Raw genomic sequence first — 25,796 nt, forward strand, 5'->3', positions numbered from 1 at the left:
TTTGATAAAAACTGGACTTAGTTTCTCTTATTATTCTACTATTTTCTCTCTTCTTGTTCTTATAAGGGCCAGTGCTAGGTATAGTTTTCTTTATTATTCAGTTTTCGTAGATCATTGGTTGGTTGTTTGGTTGGTTGTTTGGGGAAGGAGACCAGACAGCGTGGTCATTGGTCTCATCGGATTAGGGAAGGATGGGGAAGGAAGTCAGCCGTACCCTTTCAGAGGAACCATCCCGGCATTTGCCTGGAGCGATTTAGGGAAATCACGGAAAACCTAAATCAGGATGGCCGGACGCGGGATTGAACCGTCGTCCTCCCGAATGCGAGTCCAATGTCGAACCACTGCGCCACCTCGCTCGGTTTTCATAGATCATATCTTGATTTTATAATGTCTGCTGTGATCCCACCTTTAGTATTTCCCTTAGATAGGTTTCTGGTTACAATGTGGCAAGCAATATTTATACAGTGTGTATCAAAAACGATGGCACAAACTTACACAGTTGAAAGTACACGATAATAGAAGCACAAATGTCCCAGTAAACACAGGTCTGCAAATGAGCTGCTTGTGAGATAATCACAACTGTATGGTTCCAAGCTGCCACTGATGTCATTGTAAACATCGTCCTAGTTAGTATACATTAATTTGAAATTTAGACTTTAGTATTTGGTTGTACATCACAATTAGCTCACATTTCACATATGGGGTACCTGTTAAAGGAGGTGTTCAAAGTGTTATCCTTGCATCTGGATGCAATACTGTGCTTGTCACTGCAATGAATTTCAAATCCTTTCCAAAACCCCAGATCATTCTGTAATTCTTGACAAGCATGTACAACTCTCTGCTCCAGTTCTTCAACTGTGTTAATGGGTGTGCTGTACACTTTGCTTTTGAGGTGACGCCAGACAGAAAAATCCAAAGGAATTAGATCAGATGATCCTCTACATCTACATCCATACTCGGCAAGCCACCTGATGGTGCGTGGCAGAGGGTACTTTGAATACCTCTTGGAGGCCAAGGTACAGGTCTGCTGTGACCTATCCAACTTCGGCCATATCTGTGTGTTGTGCCATCTCACACAAGCAGCAAAATGTGCCAGAGCTCCATCATGCATGCACCACATACTCTGACGTTGTTGAAGGGAAACATCCTCAAGCAATCCTGGAAGATGATGCTGCAGAAAGCTAAGGTACCTCCATCCATTAAGTTGTGGTGGAAGAATGTGTGGCCCAGTGAGTTGATCACCTGGTACCCCTAACCACACATTCAGTGAGAAATTATGCTGATGTGGTGGCTCATGAACTGCATGTCGGTTTATTTCACACCACAAATATGTATTATGATAGTTAAACACACCATCACGTGTGAATTCTGCTTCATCTGTAAATAAAATGTTACATGCTAAATTAGGGTTGACTACAGCCTGCTGTTGCAGCTACTGACAAAACAACATTCTAGGAACAAGTCCGCATCATTGAGACATTGAACTTGTTGGAGGTGGTAAGGGTACAGTAAACTGTGATGTAAAATTCTCTGTACACTACTGAGGCTTAGTACAGGCATATGTGTGATAGTTCTTCTTGCTGAGTTTCCTGGAGAGTGCTGTACTGCTTCCAACACCATATCCTCAACCTCAGGCACAACGCGAGTAGGCCTACCTCCTGCTCTGCCATGTGCAAAACACCTGTGCTCTCTCAGGCACTGGTGGACCCTTGTAAATGTAAGACTTTCGAGGTGTCTTCAATCAAGATACGTTTTTGGTACAAGCGTGCAGCCTCCTGTACATTGCCGTTAGCCCTACCATACATGAAATACATATCTGCATACTCTTTGTTACTGTATGGTTCCATTGTAACTACAACATAGCACATGTGGCACTCATGAGACATGAATGATACCCTTTGAGACTGTGTACTGTATCCATCCTGTATGTTCTGCATGTATGGTGTGATTCCAACTCCACCTCTTGGCAATGTTCTGTTGTGTAAACAGCGAACATAGGACGGCCTCAAGTGCAGAAGGGGGAAACCGGACGCTGTTATAATGCCATCAGTGGTGGCGTGGAGCCATACAGTCATGATTATCTCTCAAGTGGCTCATTTGCAGTCCCTTGTTTACTGGGACATTTGTGCTTCTATTATCATGTACTTTCAGCCGTGTAAGTTTGTGCCATCCTTTTTGATACACCCTATATAGTAGCCTAGTAATGAGCAAAAGTATTCCTGTCTCTCCGGTATGTTCTTTATTGAGTGTATTTCCCTCCAGTCTTCTCCCTTTAATAAAGTTTGTAGTCTACTTAAATTTTCTAGCTTCAGCTGACTATATCCTAACAGTATTTTTTTCAGAGGAAACATTCTACCAATTGTCCATCATGATCTGAGATTGTAGTGTTTATTACTTCCATCATTTGCCTATTCTGAGGAATTATTTGATCTGCCAATGTTTGTTAGGTCTGACATCATCTTGTTGGATTTTGTACATGTAACTTGAGATTGAAGACATTTACCAGATCATGGAAACTTCTTGGATGACAACTATCTTTTAATGTATCAATTTTAGAGCCTCCATTTTAACTACATATGGGAATTCATTTATGGCCTTATCTGGAAATGGGCACTAGCCCTTATAATGATTAGTGACTGAAAGCAATAAATACAGAAAAATCAACAAATAGATGTGAGGCACTAGCCCCTTCAAATATTAAAGAAACTTTAGTATGTGAAAGGTAAAGCAGACACTAGGCTTCTCATTGCTAATGCAGAAAAATCAGAAAACTAATGTCAGGCACTCGCCCCTTCAAATATTAATTAAATTCCAATATAGGAAAGATAACCCAAATGTTATAACAAGAACAAACACAATATAGGGAGCATAGTACTCTATAAAGCAACGCATAAGATATGGGTTGTGTGTAGCACTGAACATGTAGACTGGATAACAGTAATACAGCTTAAAGAATAGGAAAGCATTCTTTTGCGATTGCTTAAAAAATGCTGTTTCTTAGGTGACTCAAAGTGTGTGCCAGAGGGGCAACCCAGGTGGCCTCTATAAATGGGCCTTTGAACTGTATGGATGTGCATTCTCTGAAATCACTTGTGTCATGAGTGAAGGTACATCACTGATGCTAGCCCTTATTTGATCTGACATGGTTTTAAAACAATTAAATGGTCTATAGACTATCACTTGTAAAAAATGGCCAGAAGGCCAGAAAAAATTACATCAGTTTCACTTTATCAACACAGTGCATGGTGGATTTACTCAACAAAACCTTTACGCAGTTTATGACTGCCAAATGGGCAGTGCCGGAATTAACAGTTGTCCAAAGTACTGGGGTGGTGCCTGCTGTTGGAACAGCCACTACTGCCCACAGTAAAATAACACACAAATACAACTTGCACATATTTACAATGTAGGAAAAGGCAGATGGCTACTTATCATAAGGGAGACACGTGAAGTTGCAGACAGGCACAATTAAAAGACACTTACTTACTTGTGCATATTTAATGGACAGCAAAACATTACACAAGCAATCAGTTTGAGTTCTAAAACAGATAAACTATGAGATTACACTTTTCAAAGAAAAGAGGGAGTACCAAGCTTGCTTGACCAACAATGATTTAAAAAGAAGGAAAACTGGTTCATCACTTGGTACCACTCAGCACAGGCAGAAGTGTTAAATAAGAACTGTACCTGCCGGAACTAAAATGGGGAACATTGGAGTACTTGGAAATCTGAGAATAATAACATCCATCAAAAAGCATTAGTCTTTCTGAACACAGCTTGAAGAACCAAACTGTCAGCTATTGTGCAATCTAAATAATGATCAAGCACAAGAGTCTGTCACAGGGACAAGGTCTTTCCTGTAAGTGCCCTTTATTGGTCCAACTAATCTGTTCACAATATCCATAGGCTAGTTAGATGCAAGATATGGTCCAGGATTCTGTCTGCTGCAGTATACTTCAAAGTTGCAAGGTTAAAATGCCTTGCTATCACGCAATGCGTACAACTTCAGACCATACTTTGCAGGCTTATTGGGCATGTACTGCACAAAACCACAACACCCACGAAAATGAACACGCATTTCATCTATGGTTGCGAACTCCCCTGGGCTGTAGTTATTTCTGTGGTTGTTCAAAAATGCAGGCTGGAGATTGCAGACAGCAGCAGTTTTGTCAGTTGCAAGTTGCTCTTTTCTCGTTATAGTATCATAAAACTTCAAACCTCAGTGACTGGAGCAAGAACAGAAAGCGCTTCCAGCTAAATGCTGTTCTGAGAATAATCATCCCTGTGCCATCCGATGCCCTCAGCTATAATACGTTTGAGCATACTCCTTTTTGTACAGCAATGAGAAACAATGCTCCTAAGAGAGCCATTGTTTCAGAATCAGAGGTGTTTCTGCAGTCTCTGTCCCTATGTAAATCACAGATGATCTCTTGTTATTTATCTGTCTATTGATGTTTGCAATAACACAATCAATTATCTCAGAATCAAAAAATTTGAGAATACTTTTGGTTTCAGTTTTAGTTCCTATTAGCATTGCGTTTTGGACTCAGTAAAACCTTGATAATATCGTTATGTTTTGTTTTACCTGGCACCACTAATTGATTATTTATCCGTAAGGTTTCCAGCTTTCAAAAGCAATGCGATGGTCTTTAACACACCAGTATTACTAAACACAGTCATTTTTTCATTAAAATCAGTTTTCATATGGCCTGCGATATATGAAATTATGCTGGCAGTTCAATGACTTATACAAAGTAATCAGAGGTTCCTAAATTTACAAACATCTTGAAACATTGTAATTAGTTAAAATCCTAACAGTGCAGATTGCTGACTGTGGATTAACTCCAACTTGAATTTCCCTTCTAATTTCAGAACTCAGTTAAGTTGCCGAAATTTATGAGACCTTGTGAAAGATCTTCATAAAGTAAATCATCTACTGGTTCCTTCATATCTTCAGGGATATTTTTTCAATTGAGTCATTCAAAAGGCACTTCAGTCAACATAACATTTTTGCTTTCTACAGGTACTTGACACTTGACTTGCGACCAAATAAATTTTATTTCGTTGAAATAGCAATGGTAGAGAGGCAGTCTGATCACTTTGTTTTTGCAATTTTTGTCATTTAATCCAGAAGGTAAATTGGGTACATTGACTTCCATTGTGATAGAAGTTCTAATAATTGTGTCTGTTTTAGATTGCTATTAATTTGTATGTTACGTTTCTCTATCCAGCAAACTAGGCCTTACTTTTCTTTGTCTTTGTGGGTAATTATTTTGTGACATAAAATGGTACAGAAGGTATCTGTAATAACTGCAGACCTTTTTGTCTAGTCCAAAGCACAGAGTCTTCAAATGACTTCACAAAAGCGCAGCATTCCATTTCATCTTGGTGGTTAGGGGTCTTGAATAAGAGCAGACCATTAGGAAAGAAACTTTATAAAGTTCCAGTATGTGCTGCAATATTATCCTGTTTCCTCTGTCCATCAGGGCTATCATACTGCCACTAACAGTATGGTAGGTGATGTATTTATTTTCTTTGTGTTTTCTTTTGTACTCTATTCTTTACTTTTGTTTTCCTGCTGTGTTGAGTCTCTACACACAATTCATCAAGTCAACTGATATGTTCAAAATTTCCTTAGAAAAATGATGCTGCTAGACATATATCTGAGCAGTCCAGTAGCAACCTGGAGCAACAGATAAATTTATAATGGAATAGTAAACTTTTCACAACTTGTGACAAACACAGTTTTCTATCACTAAATAGCTCTGTTTCTAAAAGGGTAGCAAGTAGCTCAATTATCACTGGATGCCCCTGCCATGAATCATATGCATATATTAGATGAAATATCACATCCTCAACAACAACAACAAAAAAAACCACACACACACACACACACACACACACACACACACACACAAACAAACAAACAAAGGTTGATATTAGTAACTCTCCTATAAAAGCACCTCTCCTGCCACGGCAAATTTCTCTTTGTTAATAATTAAAACAGTGTTTGCTGCTGCAGAAAGCTGTGGTTCACTACACCACTTTATCCAAAGCAATAAGTCGGGGTCCGTATCCCCCTCTCACTCAGTATATTCTCTCATTAAACTCACTAATTCAAATGGCTGTGGCTGACATTTTTGAAACATTCTTAGGAGGGTGAATCTCAGACTATCACTCTTCCAACTGCCAGTCCTTCCATCATGCATCTTAAGGCATGCAGAACCAAATGTTTCACGAATCACAGCCATACAGGAACCTCCTACAGCAACAGCTCACTGAGATCTGGCAGGCACAATGCTTCTGTGCAGCCATGGTGGCAACACTGGTAGCTAACAATCTCAGGCTCCCATTCCTGTATTGCTGGAGTGAGCTGTCCAGCTTGCTTGCCATCAAATACCAACTAACTTAAATAAGACTACAGCCCCCAGCACTAAAGAAAGCGCTTTCTACCTGACATAAAATATTTTTAACCCATGTGTTAATCATTATTTCTCTTAGCTTCCACCACAATTAAACCTTATCCATTCTAAGGAAACAGGATTCTCAGTGTAGCATCAATATTTTTAGAAAAGAATTAAATTTTTTATATACTCTGTTCCCTAGCTTAGCATCTTTGCACTATTAATCCCTTAAATTCTCTCTGAGAGAATATGTAAGATAAGGTGAAACTGTACTGTTCCTTTTTTAGGATTCCTGGGGTTACTGCTAGATGACCATCATGGTCTGACAAACCATTTCTTATGCAACTCACATCTATTTTGTAGTAAGAAGTTGGATCTCGAAATAAATTATCTATCAAAGCTGCCATATGTTGTTCTATCCTTTTTGAAATGATAACTGAGGCTGAAATTATTAACCACTAAAGATGCACATTTAAGTTATGCAGTGAACTTGAAAGATCCTCCAGCCTAAAGTAGCACTAAATATGATTTTGAATTTTCCTCACCTATAACAGTAATGTGGTTTTTATTTTTGTGACAGAGTTCAGAGGATTGAATCGTGTAAGTGATGCAGAGCTAAATGAACTGATGAATGGCTATGTGAAAAACACCTTGGGAGATGTCATTCCTTCTGATGTTTACTGGGATTCTCAGGGTTCTAATGTTTTTAGTGCTCTAAATGAAGATTTCATGAAGCCAGTAACAGATGTCGGTATGTATTATTGTACATTTAGCAATTAATTGTACTTATTGATGATTTTCTCTTGTTTTGAACTTAGATGTATTAGTTTCATCACCAATATTTGAAATAAAAATAACTGCAGTTAAATTAACTTACAACTGTAGTGCTGTTCTAGTTATTTTGACTGAGTATTTCAATGTATGATTGGAATGGAACACCTTTCTTGCCCTCCTCCTTTTAAGTTAACTTTCAAAACACAATTATGATAAAAAGCTTGCTATTTTTCGATAGAATTTATTAAAGTTCAAAATAATTTTTCAATTGATTGATTTATCTTTCCAGGTTTTTTATGCAGTTATTGAAGTTTACTGAAATGTGCACTATTAGCAAAATCTATGAAGTTCATAAAATTATTCATTATTAAGATCAAATTCAGATCTGGAGAAACATAGAATTCAAGCTCTCCCTGCTACCCTATCCTGTGCAAGCGTCTTCATCTCTGAATAACTACTGCAACCTACATCCTTCTGAATCTGCTTAGTATATTCATCTCTTGGTCTCCCTCTATGATTTTTACTGTCCACACTTCCCTCCAATACTAAATTGGTGATCCCTTGCTGCATCAGAATGTGTCCCATAAACCAATCCCCTCCACGATTTTTACTGTCCACGCTTCCTCCAATACTAAATTGGTGATCCCTTGTTGCCTGAGAATGGGTCCTATCAACTGATCCCTTCTGCTAATCAAGTTGTGCCACAAATTCCTCTTCTCTCCAGTTCTATTCAGTACCTCCTCACTAGATACGTGATCTCCCCATATAATCTTTAGCATTCTTCTGTAGCACCACAGTTCAAAAGCTTCTATTCTCTTCTTATCTACACTGTTTATCGTCGATGTTTCACTTCCATACATGGCTACACTCCACACAAATACTTTCAGAAAAGACTTCCTGACACTTAAATCTATACTCAATGTTAACAAATTTCTCTTCTTCAGAAATGCTTTCCTTGCCATAGCCAGTCTACATTTTATCTCCACTCTACTTCAACCATCATCAGTTATTTTGCTCCCCAAATTGCAAAACTCATTTACTGCATCAAGTGCTTTATTTTCTAATCTAATTCCCCCTGCATCACCTGATTTAATTTGACTACATTCCATTATCCTTGCTTTGCTTTTGTTGATGTTCATCTTGTATCCTCCCTTCAATATAGTGTCCATTCCATTCATCTGCTCTTCCAGGTCCTTTGCCATCTCTGACAGAATTACAATGTCTTCGGAAAACCTCAGAGCTTTTATTTCTTCTCCATGGATTGCAATTTCTACTCAATTTTTTTCTTTTGTTTCCTTTACTGTTTGCTCAATAAACAGATTGAATAACATCAGGGCTAGGCTACAACCCTGTCTCACTCCCTTCTCAATACTGCTTCCGTTTCATGCCCCTCACTTTTTTAACTGCTATCTGGTTTCTGTACAAATTGCAAATAGCCTTCTGCTCCAGAGAGTATTCCAGTCAACATTGTCAAAAGCTTTTTCTAAGTCTACAAATGCTAGGAACATAAGTTTGCCTTTCCTTAACCTATCTTGTAAGATAAGTCATAGGGTCAGTATTGCCTCGTGTGTTCCAACATTTCTACAGAATCCAAACTGATCTTCCCTGAGGTCAGCTTCTGCCAGCTTTTCCATTCGTTTGTAAAGAATTTGTGATAGTATTTTGCAACCATGATGCATTAAACTGATGGTTTAGTAATTTTCACACCTGTCAATACCTCCTTTCTTTGGGATTAGAATTATTATATTCTTCTTGAAGTCTGCAGCTATTTCGGCTATCTCATACATCTTGCTCACCAGATGGAAGAATTTTGTCATGGCTAGCTCTCCCAATGCTGTCAGTAATTCTAACGGAATGTTGTCTACTACTCCTGGGGCATTGTTTTGACTTAGGTCTTCCAGTGCTCTGTCCAACTCTTCAAGCAGTATCATATCTCCCATTTCATGTTCATCTACGTCATTTTACATTTCCACAATATTGCCGTCAAGTGCATCGCCCTTGTATAGACCCTCTATATACTCCTTCCACCTTTCCACTTTCCCTTCTTTGCTTAGGACTGGTTTTTCATCTGAGCTCTTGATATTCATACCTTTTCTCAAAAGGTTTCTTTAATTTTCTGTAGGCAATATCTACCTTACCCCTAGTGATATATGCTTCTAAATCCTTATATTTATCCTCCAGCCATCCCTACTTAGCTATTTTGGGCTTCCTGTTGATCTCATTTTTGAAACATTTGTATTATTTTTCACCTTCTTCATTTACTGCATTTTTATATTTTCTTCTTTCATCAATTAAATCCAATATTTTCTCTGTTACCCAAGGATTTCCACTAGCCCTCATCTTTTTACTGACTTGATTATATGCTGAATTCACTACTTCATCTCTCAAAGCTACCCATTCTTCTTCTATTGTATTTCTTTCCCCTGTTCTTGTCAACTGTTTCCAAATGCTCTCTCTGAAACACTCTACAAGCTCTGTTTCTTTCAATTTATCCAGGTCCCATCTCCTTAAATTCCTACATTTATGCAGTTTCTTCAGTTTTAATCTACAGTTCATAACCAATAAATTGTGGTCAGAATCCTCATCTGCCCCTGGAAATGTCTTACAGTTTAAAACCTAGTTCCTAAACCTCTTTCTTACCATTATATAATCTATCTGAAACCTTTCAGTACCTCCAGGCTTCTTCCATGTATACAACCTTCTTTTATGATTCTTGAACCAAGTTATGATTAAGTTATGCTCTGTGCAAAATTCTACCAGCTGGCTTCCTCTTTCATTCCTTATGCCCAGTCGATATTCACCTACTACTTTTCTTCTCTTCCTTTTCCTACAATTGAGTTCCAGTCCCCCATGACTATTAAATTTTCATCTCCCTTAACTAGCTGAATAATTTTTTGTCCCATCATACATTTCTTCAATCTCTTCATCATCTGCAGAGCTAGTTGGCATATAAACTTGTACTACTGTGGTACTATGTGGGTTTCATGTCTATCTGCCGGCCGAAGTGGCCGCGCGGTTCTGGCGCTGCAGTCTGGAACCGCGAGACCGCTACGGTCGCAGGTTCGAATCCTGCCTCGGGCATGGATGTGTGTGATGTCCTTAGGTTAGTTAGGTTTAACTAGTTCTAAGTTCTAGGGGACTAATGACCTCAGCAGTTGAGTCCCATAGTGCTCAGAGCCATTTTTTTTGTCTATCTTGGCTACAATAATTCATTCACTATGCTGTTTATGGTAGTTTATCCAAATTCCTACATTTTTATTCATTATTAAACCTAATCCTGCATTACCCCTATTTGATTTTGTATTTATAACCCTGTATTCACCTGACCAGTAGTATTGTTCCTCCTGCCACCAAACTTCACTTATTCCCACTATATCTAACTTTAACCTATCCATTTCCTTTATTAAATTTTCTAACCTATCTGCCTGATTAAAGGATCTGACATTCCAAGTTCTGATTCATAGAACATCAGTTTTGTTTCTCCTGAGTATTCCCTGCCTGGAGATCTGAATGGGGAACTACTTTACCTTCGGAATATTTTACCCAAGAGGGTGCCATCATCATTTAACCATACAGTAAAGCTGCATGCCCTTGGGAAAAATGACAGCTGTAGTTTCCCTCTACTTTCAGCCATTCACAGTACCAGCACAGCAAGGCCATTTTGGTTGATGTTACATGGTCAGACCAGTCAATCATCCAGACTGTTGCCACTGCAACTACGTTTGTCTGGCCTCTCAACAGACATTCCTCCATGGCTATTGGTCTATTGAGGCACATGAGCTTCCCCACCCACTGGAAGGTCCATGGTTCATGGGGTGGAGGAAGTGTAATGTATAAGTTAAATAATGGAAATCCAGGTTGGAATGTACCATTATTATGAAAAGGACAGTTGCTACTCACCATAAAGCAGAAATGATGAGTCACAGATAGGGACAACAAAAAGACTGTCACAAAATAAGCTTTTGGCCAACAACACCTTTCTCAAAAATAAACAACACACACACACACACACACACACACACACACACACACACACACACACACACACACACACACACACACACACAGCTCACATATGCATGACACAGTCTCTGGCAGCTGGATCCAGACTGGCTTCAGCTGCCAGATTGTGATCATGTGTGTATGAGTTGCATTTGCGATGTGTGTGTGTGTGTGTGTGTGTTTGTGTGTGTGTGCGTGTGTGCGCGCGCACGCCTTCGCGTGCACACACACATGCACTGGAACAGCAACTAAATGATTACTGTTGACAAAAGTTGATTCCCTAAGCAAACAACTAAGTGAACTTCTCACTAACTGTTGTGTTAAAGATAGATATCGGCAGAGATCACTCCTCATTGTGACTACTCACAAGCAGCTAATATATGCTTGTATAATCAGTGGTTTGGTGACTAAACACGTAAGTGTAATGTGCCATGTGAATATGTGAACCTTAAGCACCAGGCAGAAGTCGACACATCTGAGCATTCCTCTTCCTGCCTGTTTATGATTGACCACAATCCGGGGTGCAAATTTGTTGTCAACACAGGATCAGACTTGAGTATTTTTGCCAAGAGGCAAAATGCATAAGCACTACTCTACCATTCAGTTGAACAACATGCAACATGTGAAGCTTGATCTGGGATTTTAGTATGAAAATTCGTTGTTGTGGACATGGCAGAGCCAATAATTAGGTCAGATCTCTTAGCACACAACCACCTGCTCTCAAACGTTGCCAGTGCCTGCTTGCTCAACACAATTATTGAGCTGTCTACAGGTGGGTTCTGATGCCATGCATCCAGCTACAGTGCCAAGGGCATCCAGGTAGCAGAAGGAGTGTACATGAAACTTCTCAACCAGTTTCCCTCACTCACGAGGCCTCCCAGGCCTGCAACAGGTATGCCATGATACTGTCCATCATCTCAGCACCATAGCAGGCCTCCTGATGTCATGTAGGCCGAGATGGCTGGTCCCAGGTAAATACACCATTGTGACAATGGAATTTGATACCATGCTGACTGAAGACATCGAACAGTGTGTAGTCACTATCGTTCCATGTCATACCAAAAAGAGCAGTGCATGGTGATCATGTGGTGATTACCATGCCTTAAATACAAGGACCGTCCCAGACCGTTACCCTGTGCCACATTTGAAAGACTACAGCCATGCCTTAAGTGGAAAATAAGTGTTCAGCATGCTTGATTGTGCCAAGGCATACACACAGATTCCTGTTGCCAAATAAGACATTCCTAAAATGAACATTATAACATCTTTTGGCCTATTTGAAAGTTTATTTATGGCTTTGGCCTGTGGAACACTGCACAAAAGTGGCAGTGATTTATAGTCTTGGTGCTACATGGTTTACTGATCTGTTTTGTTTACTTAGACAATATCCTCACATTCTAGGAAACACCAAAGGAACACAAGCATCGTCTCAAGTAAGTCTTTGAGTGCCTGGCTGCCCATGATATCATCCTGAATGTTTCTAAGTGTGTGTTTGGGCGACCTGAAATAGCTTTCTTGGGTCATCGAATTTCGTCAGAGGGATCACGCCCCTTACCAGAGTAGATCAGGGTCATATTAAATATTCTGCATCCAGTAACAGCAAACAAAATGCATATTAGTCTTAGCATGCTCAACTTTTATCGCTGCCACCTGCCATGGGCAGCTAAACAACAGGAGCCACTCACAGTTACATAAGCTGGTCCAAAAGCAAAAGGCAAAGCAGTCATGCCTTGGACATCGGTGATGACTGACATGTTCAAAGCTGCCAAAAAGAGCATTGCCAATGTTGCAGTCCTCATTCGTCCAGTGGCACATGCATACCTGGCAATAGCAGTAGATGCTAGCCAGACAGCTGTTGGTGTTGTGCTTCAACAATATATAATGAGACATGATAACCCCTTACCTTGTTCTTACGCAAGCTAATGCCTGCACAACAACAATGATGTGTGCCATCTATGTGGCAGTGAGATATTTCTGTGCTCAACTGGAAGCAAGGGTATTTACAATATATACAGACCATAAGCCCTTCACATAGGCCTTCTGCCAGAGCACTGACGAGTGCTTGCCGAGACAGTTCAACCAACTTGAATTTGTAGCACAATTTTCAATGGATATCCAGCAAGTCTCAATGTTGAATAATGTTTTAGCTGACTGCTTGTCAAGAGTCAGTGCTGTCACAGAAACTGTTGATCTCCTATACCCGTCCAGTGTGCAAGAGTTTGTTCAGTAGCTCCACGACCTACTCAAAATACTGAGCTGGGCCATCAACTCAAACTCGTAAACATGCCAGGAACAAATATGCAGTTATACTGTGAAACTGCCACTGGATTGACTCACCCATATGTGCCAGCAGAACTCTGCAAGTGCATTTTTCATGGCCTTCATGCCCTTTCTCACCCAGGAGTCACAGTAACCACTAAAATTGTTTCTGCCTGTTATATATGGCTCAAACTACAGAGGTTGCTGGCAATGGATTTGCTTGTGCCTTGGCTGTGAATGTAGTAAAGTTTCACACCAAGTCCACATGCCCATCGGGAACTTTCCAGAGACAACATTGATGTTGTGGGATCCCTGTACCATCAGAGGAGCAACACTATTTGGTAACAATCAAAGATAGATTTACACATTGGCCAGAAGTGATCCCAGTGGACAACACCTCCACAGAGACACTAGTAGTGGCATTCATATCTCAGTGGATTGTGCATTATGGTTGTCCACTACACATTACTACCAACCAAGGGCACCAGTCCAATTTGCAGCTATTCACACATGTCAGAAGGTTTTCTGCTGGAGCCCACCAGTCTACCCCAAGCTACAAACCAGCAAGCAGTCATATGTTGTAGGGATGGCCCAGATCTCTTAAAATGGTGTTCATGTGCTATGACTCCAAGTGGACTGCAGCCTTACCATTTGTTTTACATGACCTGTGCACACCGCACAAGCCAGATCTTGATGTGATGCCAGCACAAACAGTATACATTGAGAGATTGTGGCTGGCAGGGGAATTTGTCAACACACATGCCTTGATGGCAGATAATTCACATCTGACAGATTTCATAGTGCAGCTGAGTGAGTACATTTTGCAAATTTGACCTCAGCCAGCATCATGCCATGGCTCATAACCAACATTTGTGCACAAGGAGTTGTCTAACAGCACTCACATCATGTTGAGCAGAGGTGGCATCAGACAAGCACTTATGCCTCCTTATACCAGCTGCCACTATGTTCTGATCCATCATGACAAGATGTTGGGCATTTTGATAATTGGGAAATGGCACCAATTTCTATCAACTGCATTAAGCAGCATTTATGTTAGAAGATTCACTCACTACTCCCTAGCTGTCACCCACCTCCACTGTCATCTAAGAAAAACTGGCTGCCTCCTGCCTTAACCGTGTCACGGTCAATATGCCAAACATGGTCTGGTCATCATGTACATTTTCCTTCAAGATTATTAGATGTCTGGTGGATGCTGATGATACTCTGCTTCTCGGTGGGGGGCTAGTGTGGCAACTACATGATATTCTGTGCTTCACATGTGCAGTCAGCTGATCACTACTGAATGTCAAGTAGTGTATGCACCTGTTGCTTGGTGCGCTGCCTCACACTTATTCCATGTTGCGATGTAGACACTCTGTGTATTCTGTGATTTAGCAATTAATTACTCTGTTGTTTTTGACTAGCAGCTAGTTCTTTCACTATTGTTGAAAGAAATAAGTGTTCATATTCTCTTTCCTATTTGAGTTTATTACAGACAGTAGCTAGAAGCAACATATGTTAATTCAGAGGAGCAAATTGTTGAACTGCTATCCATAGTCCACAAGCTGATCATCTCAAAATAAGCCTCGCCCTCATATCCCTACGCGATTAGTGACAGCCCCACCACTGTCATGATCAAAGGCAGTCACTACCAGATCCCTACTGAAAGCCTTAGGACTTTTCCAGAACCTCTCCCCTGAATCCATTTCCCTCCTCACCCCTGTGAGGCCCTGCACACCCACATTCTACATGCTCTCCAAAATTCATAAACCCAACATCCCTGGATGCCCCATTGTAGCTGGTTATGGTGTCCCCACAGAAAGGATTTTGGCCATCACTGACCAATACCTCCAACCAATTTTCCATAACCTAGCCTTCCACATCAAACAAACCAACCAGTTTCTGGCTCTCCACCACCCCACCCTTTACCCCCTGGATCCCTAATTGTCACTGTTGATGCCACCTTCCTGTACACCAGCCTCCCCATGCCCATTGTCTTACCACTATTGAACACTAACTTTCCCAGTGTCCTTCAGATATAAAACACACTACCTCACTCCTCACTCACCTAACTAATTTATCTTAACACATAACTACTTCTCCTTTCAAGGGAAAGTAAACAAACAAATCTGCAGCACAGCCATGAGTGCCTGTGTGGCACTGTCCTGTGCCATCCTGTTTATGGGTCATCTAGAGATAACCTTCCTAACCTTCCAGAACCCCAAACTCCTGGCCTGGTTCAGGTTCATTGATGACATCTTTATGCTCTGGACTCTAGGCCAAGACACCCTAGTCTCATTCCTTCACAACCTCAAAACCTCTCCCATCCATTTCATCTGGTCCTCCTCAAAGAGTTTGGTCTCCTCCTCTCTGATGGCTCCATCCACACCTCTTTCCACATTAAACTCACTAACCACAAACTGCACCAACATTTTGACAGCTACCATTGCATACAGCTTTCCTATCCTCAGACCTAGTCCACAAACAGATTTCCTGTGCCATTTTGCCACACATCCCCAATCCTCCCACCACACCTGAAGAGCCAGCTACAAAAGATTCCCTCCCCCCCCCCCCCCCACCTCCACCCAATACCACCCTGCACTGGAAAAATTGGACCAAATCCTTCATCTGCACTTTGATTATCTATCATCATGCCCTGAAATGAGTGACACCCTACCCAAGATCCTTCCTACCCCTCCTAAAGTGGTATCCGTCACCCACCCAAACTCCACAACATTCTAGTCCATAGCTACACCACACCCAATCCCAACTTCTTGCCACAGGGATCATATCCCTTGAAAGATCTAGGTGCAAGATCTGTCCAATCCACCCACTGAATACTTCCAGTCCTGTCACAGGCATGTCTTACCCAGTTAAAGGCTGGACCACCTGTGCAAGCAGCCATGTTGTGTATCAACTCTGCTGCGGCCATTGCACAGCTTTTTGTATTGATATGACTACCAACCAGCTATCCACCAGGATGAGCAGCTACCACCAAACTGTGCTGCTTCACGACCTGGGCGATCTGGATTCTCCCCTCCAACATCAGCATTTATGAAGTGTACAGATGGGAATTATCCTTACAATACATTCTCTACTTCCAAAATTATAACATAGAGTAACCTACTGCTCTCATACCCTCCACCCCCTCATCCTATAACCTCCTTCCCTCTTACACGTCCTCATCCTCTTTGTGTGCTGCCCTGTGTCAATATACCTGTTCATCTTTTCCCCTTCCCTGCTCCCCTCCTTTTCCACTCCTCTCCTTTACCTTTCTCCTCCTTTTCCACTCCTCCCCTTTCCTGCCCTCCTCCTTTTCTGTTCTGCTTCTTTTTTATTCTCCTTTTCTCTCTCTCTCTCTCTCTCTCTCTCTCTCTCTCTCTCTCTCTCTCTCTCTCTCTCTCCTCTTCCATGCCCCACCTCATGACACTGCACCATCCAGTCTCTAGTCCCACATCATTCACTGCTAGACAGCACTCTTCTCTTCCCTCACCCATACCCTGCCAACCTTCCTCCTCCCTGCCCCACTCCAGATTGCTATTTGTGTGACAGTTGCATTCCAGCCAGAGCTGCTGCTGGTGGCAGCTGAGTGTGCATGACATGTGCTTGCTTGTGTGAATGTGTGTATGCTTTTTTTCTGAGGAAGGCTTTGGCTAATAGCTGCATGTGTAACAGTCTTTTCATTGTACCTGTCTGCAAATCAGTGGGACATATTTATGGTGAGTAGCAATCTAGCCTATGCCTTATATTGTTGTTATTCCAACCTGGAGTTTCCATTGTTTGGTCTGTCATCTTTGGCGTATGCATACTTATCTGTGACAGAATCATTTTCATAATTTTATGGCAACACCTTGCACATTTACTCACATTTAAAGTTAGTTTCCATGATACAGAAAAAATACTTCTAACAGTAGTGTATACTACTGCTTCCCACACGTCTCTTACAAATAATTTCACTTGGTACCGACAGCGCTAATTCAGATTACTTGGCTCGTTGCTGGCCATTCTTGACATTATCAGGAGATTATAGATGGTTAAGTTTTATTAATCTCATCATTAGTTCTCATAAGTTCACAACCCTGTTCCCCCTACTTTCATGAAATTTCAAAGATATATGTATGCAAATAAATAAAAAATTTGTTTGTTTCATATAACTGTTTATTTGCATTGTCTTTGGTACTTAGTATTTCTCTTTCATATGATATGCAGCAAAACAGTCTCTAAGGTGTACTGCAACTCCACAAGACTTCCACATCAAGTCTCTTTTTTTGGCTTATGTGTCTGGAAAGTCTGTCAAGTGGATCATGATGAGACAAACGTGATGTAGTGGCAACCTCAAAGTTTTTCTTTTATTCATGAATCAGATACTTTCAATAAAAAATTGTGAAATCAGAGACTCTTGTGTTCTGTATTGAAATATTGCCATGTATGGAATGCATTAAATAATATGAAATTAAAGAGGTACATGCAAATCTTTTTTGACCATTTTATAGTTTTTCTGTACGTAGGGTAATTACTCAAATATTGGTCTGCCTGATCCACTCCTTTCACATATTTGCTGTAGCCTAATACACTTTCATGTTTTTTTATTGTGTAATTGGTTTTTCTACATTTTCATCGAGTCTCAGTCAAAGTGGCTTTATGTATTGTAGAGATTATTCATATAATTTTAGTTTTCAAAGCTCTCCATAACTGTGCAACTACTTCACCTTTCCATTGATGACAAGCTTCAAACACATTGACTTTTGTGCACTTTAATTTTTCTGTAAATCCTATATTTTGCCGTATCATTCCACAAAGTTGAATTTTCTTTTCAAGTAACTTCTCTGCAAGTTCTACATTGTTATAATAATTATCCATGTAGAGGTGATGCCACTTTCCATAAGAAGGTGTCAATAGTTCCATCACTGTTTTTGCTAAAGGCTGTTCAGTGCTTTAATATATCTTGGATGAGGAAATGCATCCTGTACTCAAATCACATAGCATCTGAATGAGTATGCCATATTTCATAACTTTTGACAGATGTAAACTCTACAATTTGACCATCCACACCACAATATTCATTCATCTATTGAGATGTTTTGACTTAGATTAAAAGTTTCTTTAAACTTTTTGGAAAAATAATTACAAATTGAACTTTGAAAAGTCGGTTGGCATTATACGGTTAATTGTTGTTTTCAGAAAAATGTAAAAATGATAATATTCATCTGAATCGGTTGCAGGACATCATTTTGCAAAATATCGGTGTGTCTATCAATGGATTCGTTGATTTTTTTACCATTCCCATACGGATAGCAAGCCCAAACCATAACGTCGACAAATTTGGAATTTTTTTATCCAGTTTCCTTCAATTGCAATTTTGACTGTAGTACTTGTTGGTTTCATTGCTAATATATTCAAATAGATCGTTCCCAATATATAATTCTATGATATCCTCGACACTCTGTGTATCTTTGGGAAATATGTTTGGACCTAGAGATCCTTCAGATTTATTATTGGTCCTCGGTAAATCAAAGTCTGACCACTGTGCACTGTTTTCTCCATCTGAGTCATCAAAATCAATTGGAAACTGTAGCGTTCACTGAATTATTCTTGGAAATATTTCACTATCTTTCAATGATTCTGCTTCACTATCATTTTTTTTGATATCCAATGTCTTCTTCCCAGTCAGCCAAGTCATCCAGAACGTAATACAAGACGTCCATGCATTCATAAATAATTGTATCGTCTCTTTTGTCTGCCATGATGAAAGGGCACAAGTACTTATAAAACAAAAAAAAAAACTTGTTGACATTTGTAACTTATTGTTACCTGAACAAAACACCAACAGAATGCAAAAGATACTAAAGGGCTGCCGCCGGCCACTGCGCAATACTGTGATCGCGACACCACTGGGGCGTCGCCAGCCACTGAGCAATACTATGCACAATACACCACTGTGGTGTCACTGCCCATTAATCACTATTTTGCGCACTACACCGCTGAGGTGTCACCGGATGGCATAGTGTTAATACCAAATACTTAAAACACATGACTGGCCATTAAAATTGCAATGCCATGAAGGCAACATACATCAGATTGACATGAATCATACTACATACTTTGATATGCAAATGATAAACCTTTCAGCAAAACTGCATGAAGTACATAGGAGTAAGAACTCATGGATCTGAAAACAATTTTTGTCAAACTTTTTTCTTCATTTTATGACTGGTTCTGATCTTTAGTCCATCAGAAGCATCTGTTTTCCTAAACTAGTAAACAAAACATAAGAAACTTGTAGCCAAGATAGGCATTGTCTAAAGATGTAAAAACCATATAATATTTTTTTTTTTTTTTTATCAGACTGTTTGGATTCTACCAGTTCTTAAACAGTGGGTCGCTATATACTTCCATGTGATTGGCCACATTTTGTCGTATAAGTGAAGATTACACAGCGGGTTTCTCATCCAAAAACCATATTTGAATATTGATTGTTTGTGAGAAAGTAATGTTATGCATCTTGTAAGATGCAAACTGTTCACTAGCACCTCTTATCATTCAACAGTGGCAGAATCATGATCAAGCCTGCAGTTTATCATTTTGCAATATCTGTGTTCACTTGGTCTGAATCCCATGACTGTCAAGTGAGTACAGAAACTTATGGGTTCAAGAGGACCATATTCAGTGCTGTACAGGATCTCAGAGACCCCATACGACTATCTCCTAAGTGGACAACACATTGTTGGTTCCGCTGTGCAGGACTGTACAGCCACATTGTGTACCATGAACCAGGGGACTGGCTTGTTTGCAGTAAGGTAACTATGCACAGAAACAATGCAATGATGTCTGGAGCACCACAGACTGTCAGAATGGTGACCGTTGTTGTGGCCCCCTTCAACATGGCAGTGGAGAGGGGTTTGCCAACAGAGGTGCACCCAGTGGCTTTTCAGATCTGTCCCTGTACTGTATATAGCATCACAATGGACATACCCACGTATGGAGGTTATTAGGTGAACAAACATTGCACAGATGCATTCGTCATTTTCATATGGGCAAGCACCTGGAATGATGGTATGGGGTACCATAGGGTACACTGTATGTGTACGGCCAGTAATTTTGACAGCAGCTACTACATTTCTGATATGTGAAGGCCAGTGGCTGTGCAGTATCTTTCCCATAGCATTATCTTTCAGGCAGGGTACCACTTAGCAGCCGCTATACTCGATGAACTTGGCCACAGAGTTGTAGCAGCATGAAATTTCACACCCGTATGTGTCATCTGAGATCAGTCTGACTCGATACTAAGTCGGATTAGAGCCATTGTTTCCGCCAGAGGTGGCGATTCTATGTCATAAATTTTGTCTCCATGTGTCACCAAATCACCTATAAATCTTATGATGTATTCTTCCTATTACATTATATATACACAATATTAAAATTCTTTTATTTGCTAAGCATCATGGCATTGCAATTTTAATGACTAGCTGTGTATGTATGCATTCACATTAAATTTACCTATTTCGTTAATTAGAGGATGTGATGCTGTGATAATCATAGTGATGTAAAGGGATTTGTGGGTATTTGTTGGGTTGAAGTACTTTACACACCTCAATTGTTGGAATTTACACATGACTCATCATATCCCTTTACTCACATTGCACATTAGAGGAAGCATGCTGTTTGAAACAATGCAAAATGCCAAAGTTTGTCGGTATGCTGAATGCAGTCAGTGTTTCAATTAAACTTGATAAATTAAAATAACCAAATAAAAACAATAACTATTTTCAGTACATTTAATTTGAGCCACCTCAATCACCAGAAAAAATTTCATCCCACAAGTTTATTTGAAAATAGCATAGATTTATCTTTGGGTTATACAATTTTATTATTTGTATTTTTAAATGATTTCATGGTACCTTCAAAAAACATTTGAATCAATTTAACAATTGTAAATAGTGATTCAGCTCCTAAAGAATAAGCATTTTGTGAGGGACTCCCTCCATAATATCATGAATTTAATGTATATCTGGAATTGACTGCTAGCTAATAGTTATATTATTTACAGAAGTGACATGATTTAGAAGACAGATTGGAAGCACACCATATCTGTTCATGGTATTCATTTGATAAATCTGATGTATTATACTGACAGTTGCAAAGTGTGTTGATGTTATGTATAAAAAAGATTATTCAAATTTTGACTATTATATTTCCTGGAACATTATATCTCTACTCTCGAGAAGAGAACATGAAGACCATCTTTAAATACAGCAAAGAAGCTTTTAAGTTCAGTACAATTTGTTTCCACTGCAGCTATGTGGATTGTGAGGCAACTATATTGTGGGGGCCTCATATGAAATTAATACACTAACTCAGTAAAATGGAAGATACTTTAAAAACCCAAAATTAATAAATAATTTCATAAATTTTAATTGCAAGCTTTATAGGCTTCACTGGACTAGCAGTAAAACTACTCTTACAACTCAAAAACACTCTCAAGTCATTAAAATGCAATGAAACATATACTGTCTGATGATTTTTTGTTATCTATTGCAGTTAAGTTTTACAGGATTCACATCTACCAAATTACTTAACACCAACATACGAGAATGCCAAAACTAATGTGGTTGATTAATGAATAATTATTTTGCTGACCTGAGAGAAACATATGTTCAAGTTTCAAAAATTTGCAAAACAATGATTTGGTATTGGGTGAGCTGTTCTATGAGCTACCTCATTAACTTTCATGCGAAGGACATAAATATCTGTGTTCTGTATTGCCTTGCCACCATACTCATTATATACAAGCAGTGCTGTTGTAGCCTAATCAGAGAGCTCCCTATATTGTAATGTATGGTATTCAAATGTTTTCTTTAATTCGGTTTAAAACTGTCGTAGATTTGAAGAGCCTCTCCTTAGAACAGGTTAGTTAGTCAGAGCAAGCTTACCATAAAATGTGAGATTTTGAAAAATGCTCATCAGAAACAAATCAGGTGATCTGAAAACACAATGAATAGAATTAAAATAGCCTCATATTTTTTATTACTAGAATGTACTCTCTTCTTTAAACGGTGGATTGTTCATTTCAGCAGTTAGTCTGCTACTGGGCCGACAAAAAGAGGAGGAAATTAGAAAATAACTAGTAACCAAAGAAAATTTGAAATGGTACTTTACTTACAGCAGCAAAAAACAGAATGAAACTATTATGCCAACAGTCAGGTCCTGGGGGAAGAGAAAAGTGATGAACAGCATTTTACTCTCCCCCTTGCTTAAATATATTTTTTCTATCATTCTCATTTCCAATAGACCACAGTTGGCTAGGGTTCCATTATGACTACAAAAATGTTTCAATATAATAATTTGTTCAGATTAATGCTTAGTACATTGCTTTAGCATGACTTATAAGTATAATAATTTATGTGATATAAGATCAAAATGTGCATTCATCATTACCAGTATTTCACTTAGAAGTACAACTGTGAATACAGGTTCATTGATTACGGCTATGCATGAACTTAAGAAGAGGAATGTTGTATCTTTCAGCTGTTTCTGCCCATAGTCAAGAAAGTCAGTGTTTCCGTTACTTTTCCTTTTTTCCTTGGTGGATGGCCCTTCCTTTTCTGTTCTGCCTTATTCAACTTTTCATGGTTTGCTGGTTCTGATTGTGGACTCAAGGACAACATCAGACATATTGGCAGCAGGCATGGCCAACCTGTAGATGGACACCTTTTCCTGGTCAGAATGCACTCTGCACCCGCTTGTAATTTTCTAGAATTACTTGCCATTTTAAAACTGTTTTCATGATACTTTATTTTCTGAAAACTATCAAAGAAATTTGGAAAGTGATTAGCAGACAGGTACAAAGAACGAACACTAAAAATGTGAGTACCTTGCAATACATCCTTAAAAAAAAAAAAAAAACAGTTTTTTGGGAATTTTCTTTTTTTTTTCATTTTTTGACATAATCAGCTTTTAACTCTATACAATTTTCAAAACACTGCTCCAATTTTTTAAGCCATCCAGAAAGTAATATTTGTGAAGGTCTGTAAAGTATGCATCTATTCGGGCGATGACCTCATTTGATGTGTACCATCACCCGTCTAGCCATTTTTTCTAATTTGACAATAAAAAAAACAGTTAATGCAGTTGATGTTGCAATAATTTGAACTTTATTTCCATAATTTTGGAGATCAAAACTGCAGAGAGGAAAAGCAGTGGGGGGGGGGGGGGGACAACTGCTCATTGTCTTGATGGAAGAGACCCTTTTTTTCCGAAAGAGGACTTTTTCTGCAATTTCTTCACTCAACCAGTGCAATAATGACACACAATATTCCCCAATAATGACACACAATATTCCCCAGTTATTGTTTGTCCCTTTTTCAGGTGATCATCATAGATGGCTGCACACGCATCCCAAAACACCGTGGCCATCACCTTGCTGGCCCATTTCACCATATTTGCCTTCTTCACAGCCCAATATCCTTCAAAACACCACTATTTTGATTGTTCTTTAGCCTCTGGAGTGTAGAAGTGTATCCATGTTCTGTCCACAGTTACATATTGACACAGAAACCCAGCAAAATTTTAATGTAAAAGTGCCAAAACAGTCTCAATGTCTTTACTGGCAGAAATAAAGCTGTGACGACAGGGAATGAGTCGTGCTTGGGTAGCTCAGATGGTAGAGCACATGCCCATGAAAGGCAAAGGTCCAGAGTTTGAGTCTCGGTCCGGCACACAGTTTTAATCTGCCAGAAAGTTTCAATTATGTTTATTGTCCACTGAGAGCAAAGGCAACACCCACCTTGCCGAGATTTTCTTAACACATTATTTGTTATGCAAAATTGATAAAAAAAAGTGCCTTGTAGTATGCTTGTGGCCTCAACTATTTTGCACACTTTGTTTTGTTGATCACTCGAAATCATATCATTGATTTTGTCAATCATTTCAGGGGTCATCAATTCCTCTGGATGTTCTGACTATTGTTCATCTTTTGTGGATGTATGACTACATTTAAACTCATTGATTTAAATGTAAACACTTTATCCAGATGTAAACAGTTTACCAAGTTGCAAATATTGGAGCAGATATGTTGTGCACTTCATTCAACTCAGTTTTGGTCTGTTTCAGTGTTAAACCTTTTAAATAGAAATGTTTAACCACGGCTTAAAACTCACTTTTTTTCCATGTTACAAAATAAATATAAGCTTGTTGCTTCAATCAAGGGACAATGAGACCATGTGATGGATATGGCCACAACTTTACCGTCCCTCTAGCAACAGATGTCGCTTACTATCAGCAAACCATTCCAATAGGGACTTATTGAATGACCCTCAGATTCAAGAGAGAGAGTGGGCACTTAACACTTTCTGATCTTCCCACATTGGATTGACAACTTAACTGATCTCTGACTATAGAGTTCCAAAATAAACACCACCACATCACCTCTGCCTCAGAGAGTTCCGAACTTGCCTCCTGCACCCCAGCAGGGCTGCCCACCAACTCCTCAATTTTTCAAGCTACTCACAGCTCCGTGATATTCTTATGGCATGCAGACATTTCAACCAATCAGCCTCCATAGCAGAAAGTAGGCACTGTGAATGGCCGCTTCCTGTCAATACTCGTAGTACTACTGTAAAGTTCTGCTGTCTGTTGCCACTTTCAGGAGTTTGTTTCCAGTGGGTACTAGAAAATGCCAGCCATTCTGTGGAAAATTCTTTCATTTGAAAACTGTCAGTTCAGACCAGGCCACCACCCTTTAGCAGATTTGTGGAACTCAGCTTTTTATCTTCAGGCTGTAGAATAGCCACAGTGCCATAGACACTAGAAATTTAGCATTGCTGACAGTGTACAAAAGAAAGCAGCACTAGCCAACAGGTATAGACCAAAATGAAATGTTACATACAGACCAATTCCTCAGAATGCAACTCCTCAATTTAGCTTCAGTTCATAGTGAAATGTCAATTGTGGCATCAATGAACAGTGACAAACAACAATAATAGCTGTGATGACATTTTCTGTGAGTTTTTCAAGGCCACTGATTAAGGAAACTTTTGAAATGAAATAGTTACTTAATTATGATTGTATGCTTATTTGTATGCCATAATTTACTTAAAACATTAATATTTGCAAACACTTTGAAATTATGGTACAGGTATTATGACCCTGCAAAAATTTTCAGTTCATTTTTCTTTTTTTTCAGTTGAATCTCTTCTCAATGAGACTGACATCTCTGTGGTAGTATTCACTGGCAATCTAGATCTCATTGTCGACACACCAGGTAAATAAATCTAAAAATAGTGATTTCAAGTACAGTGATATTTTGTAAACTGAAATAAATGTTCATGAGAGAAAATGACTAAGATGCATCCTCATATA

The 25,796-nt window shown here is 39.4% G+C and overlaps 1 protein-coding gene across 1 annotated transcript in view; it reads left to right on the top strand.

The window, feature by feature from the left end:
- The window catches only part of LOC126258046 (retinoid-inducible serine carboxypeptidase-like), a 109,689-nt gene that overhangs the window by 54,797 nt on the left and 29,096 nt on the right, over positions 1-25,796 (top strand). Inside the window, exons 6-7 of the mRNA XM_049955610.1 lie at positions 6,985-7,155; positions 25,621-25,698. Coding sequence (XP_049811567.1) covers positions 6,985-7,155; positions 25,621-25,698 — 249 coding nt within the window. The remainder of the gene's footprint in view (positions 1-6,984; positions 7,156-25,620; positions 25,699-25,796) is intronic.

Source organism: Schistocerca nitens, chromosome 1 (genome assembly GCF_023898315.1).
Source record: "Schistocerca nitens isolate TAMUIC-IGC-003100 chromosome 1, iqSchNite1.1, whole genome shotgun sequence".
In the NCBI taxonomy this organism is placed as follows: Eukaryota; Metazoa; Arthropoda; class Insecta; order Orthoptera; family Acrididae; genus Schistocerca; species Schistocerca nitens.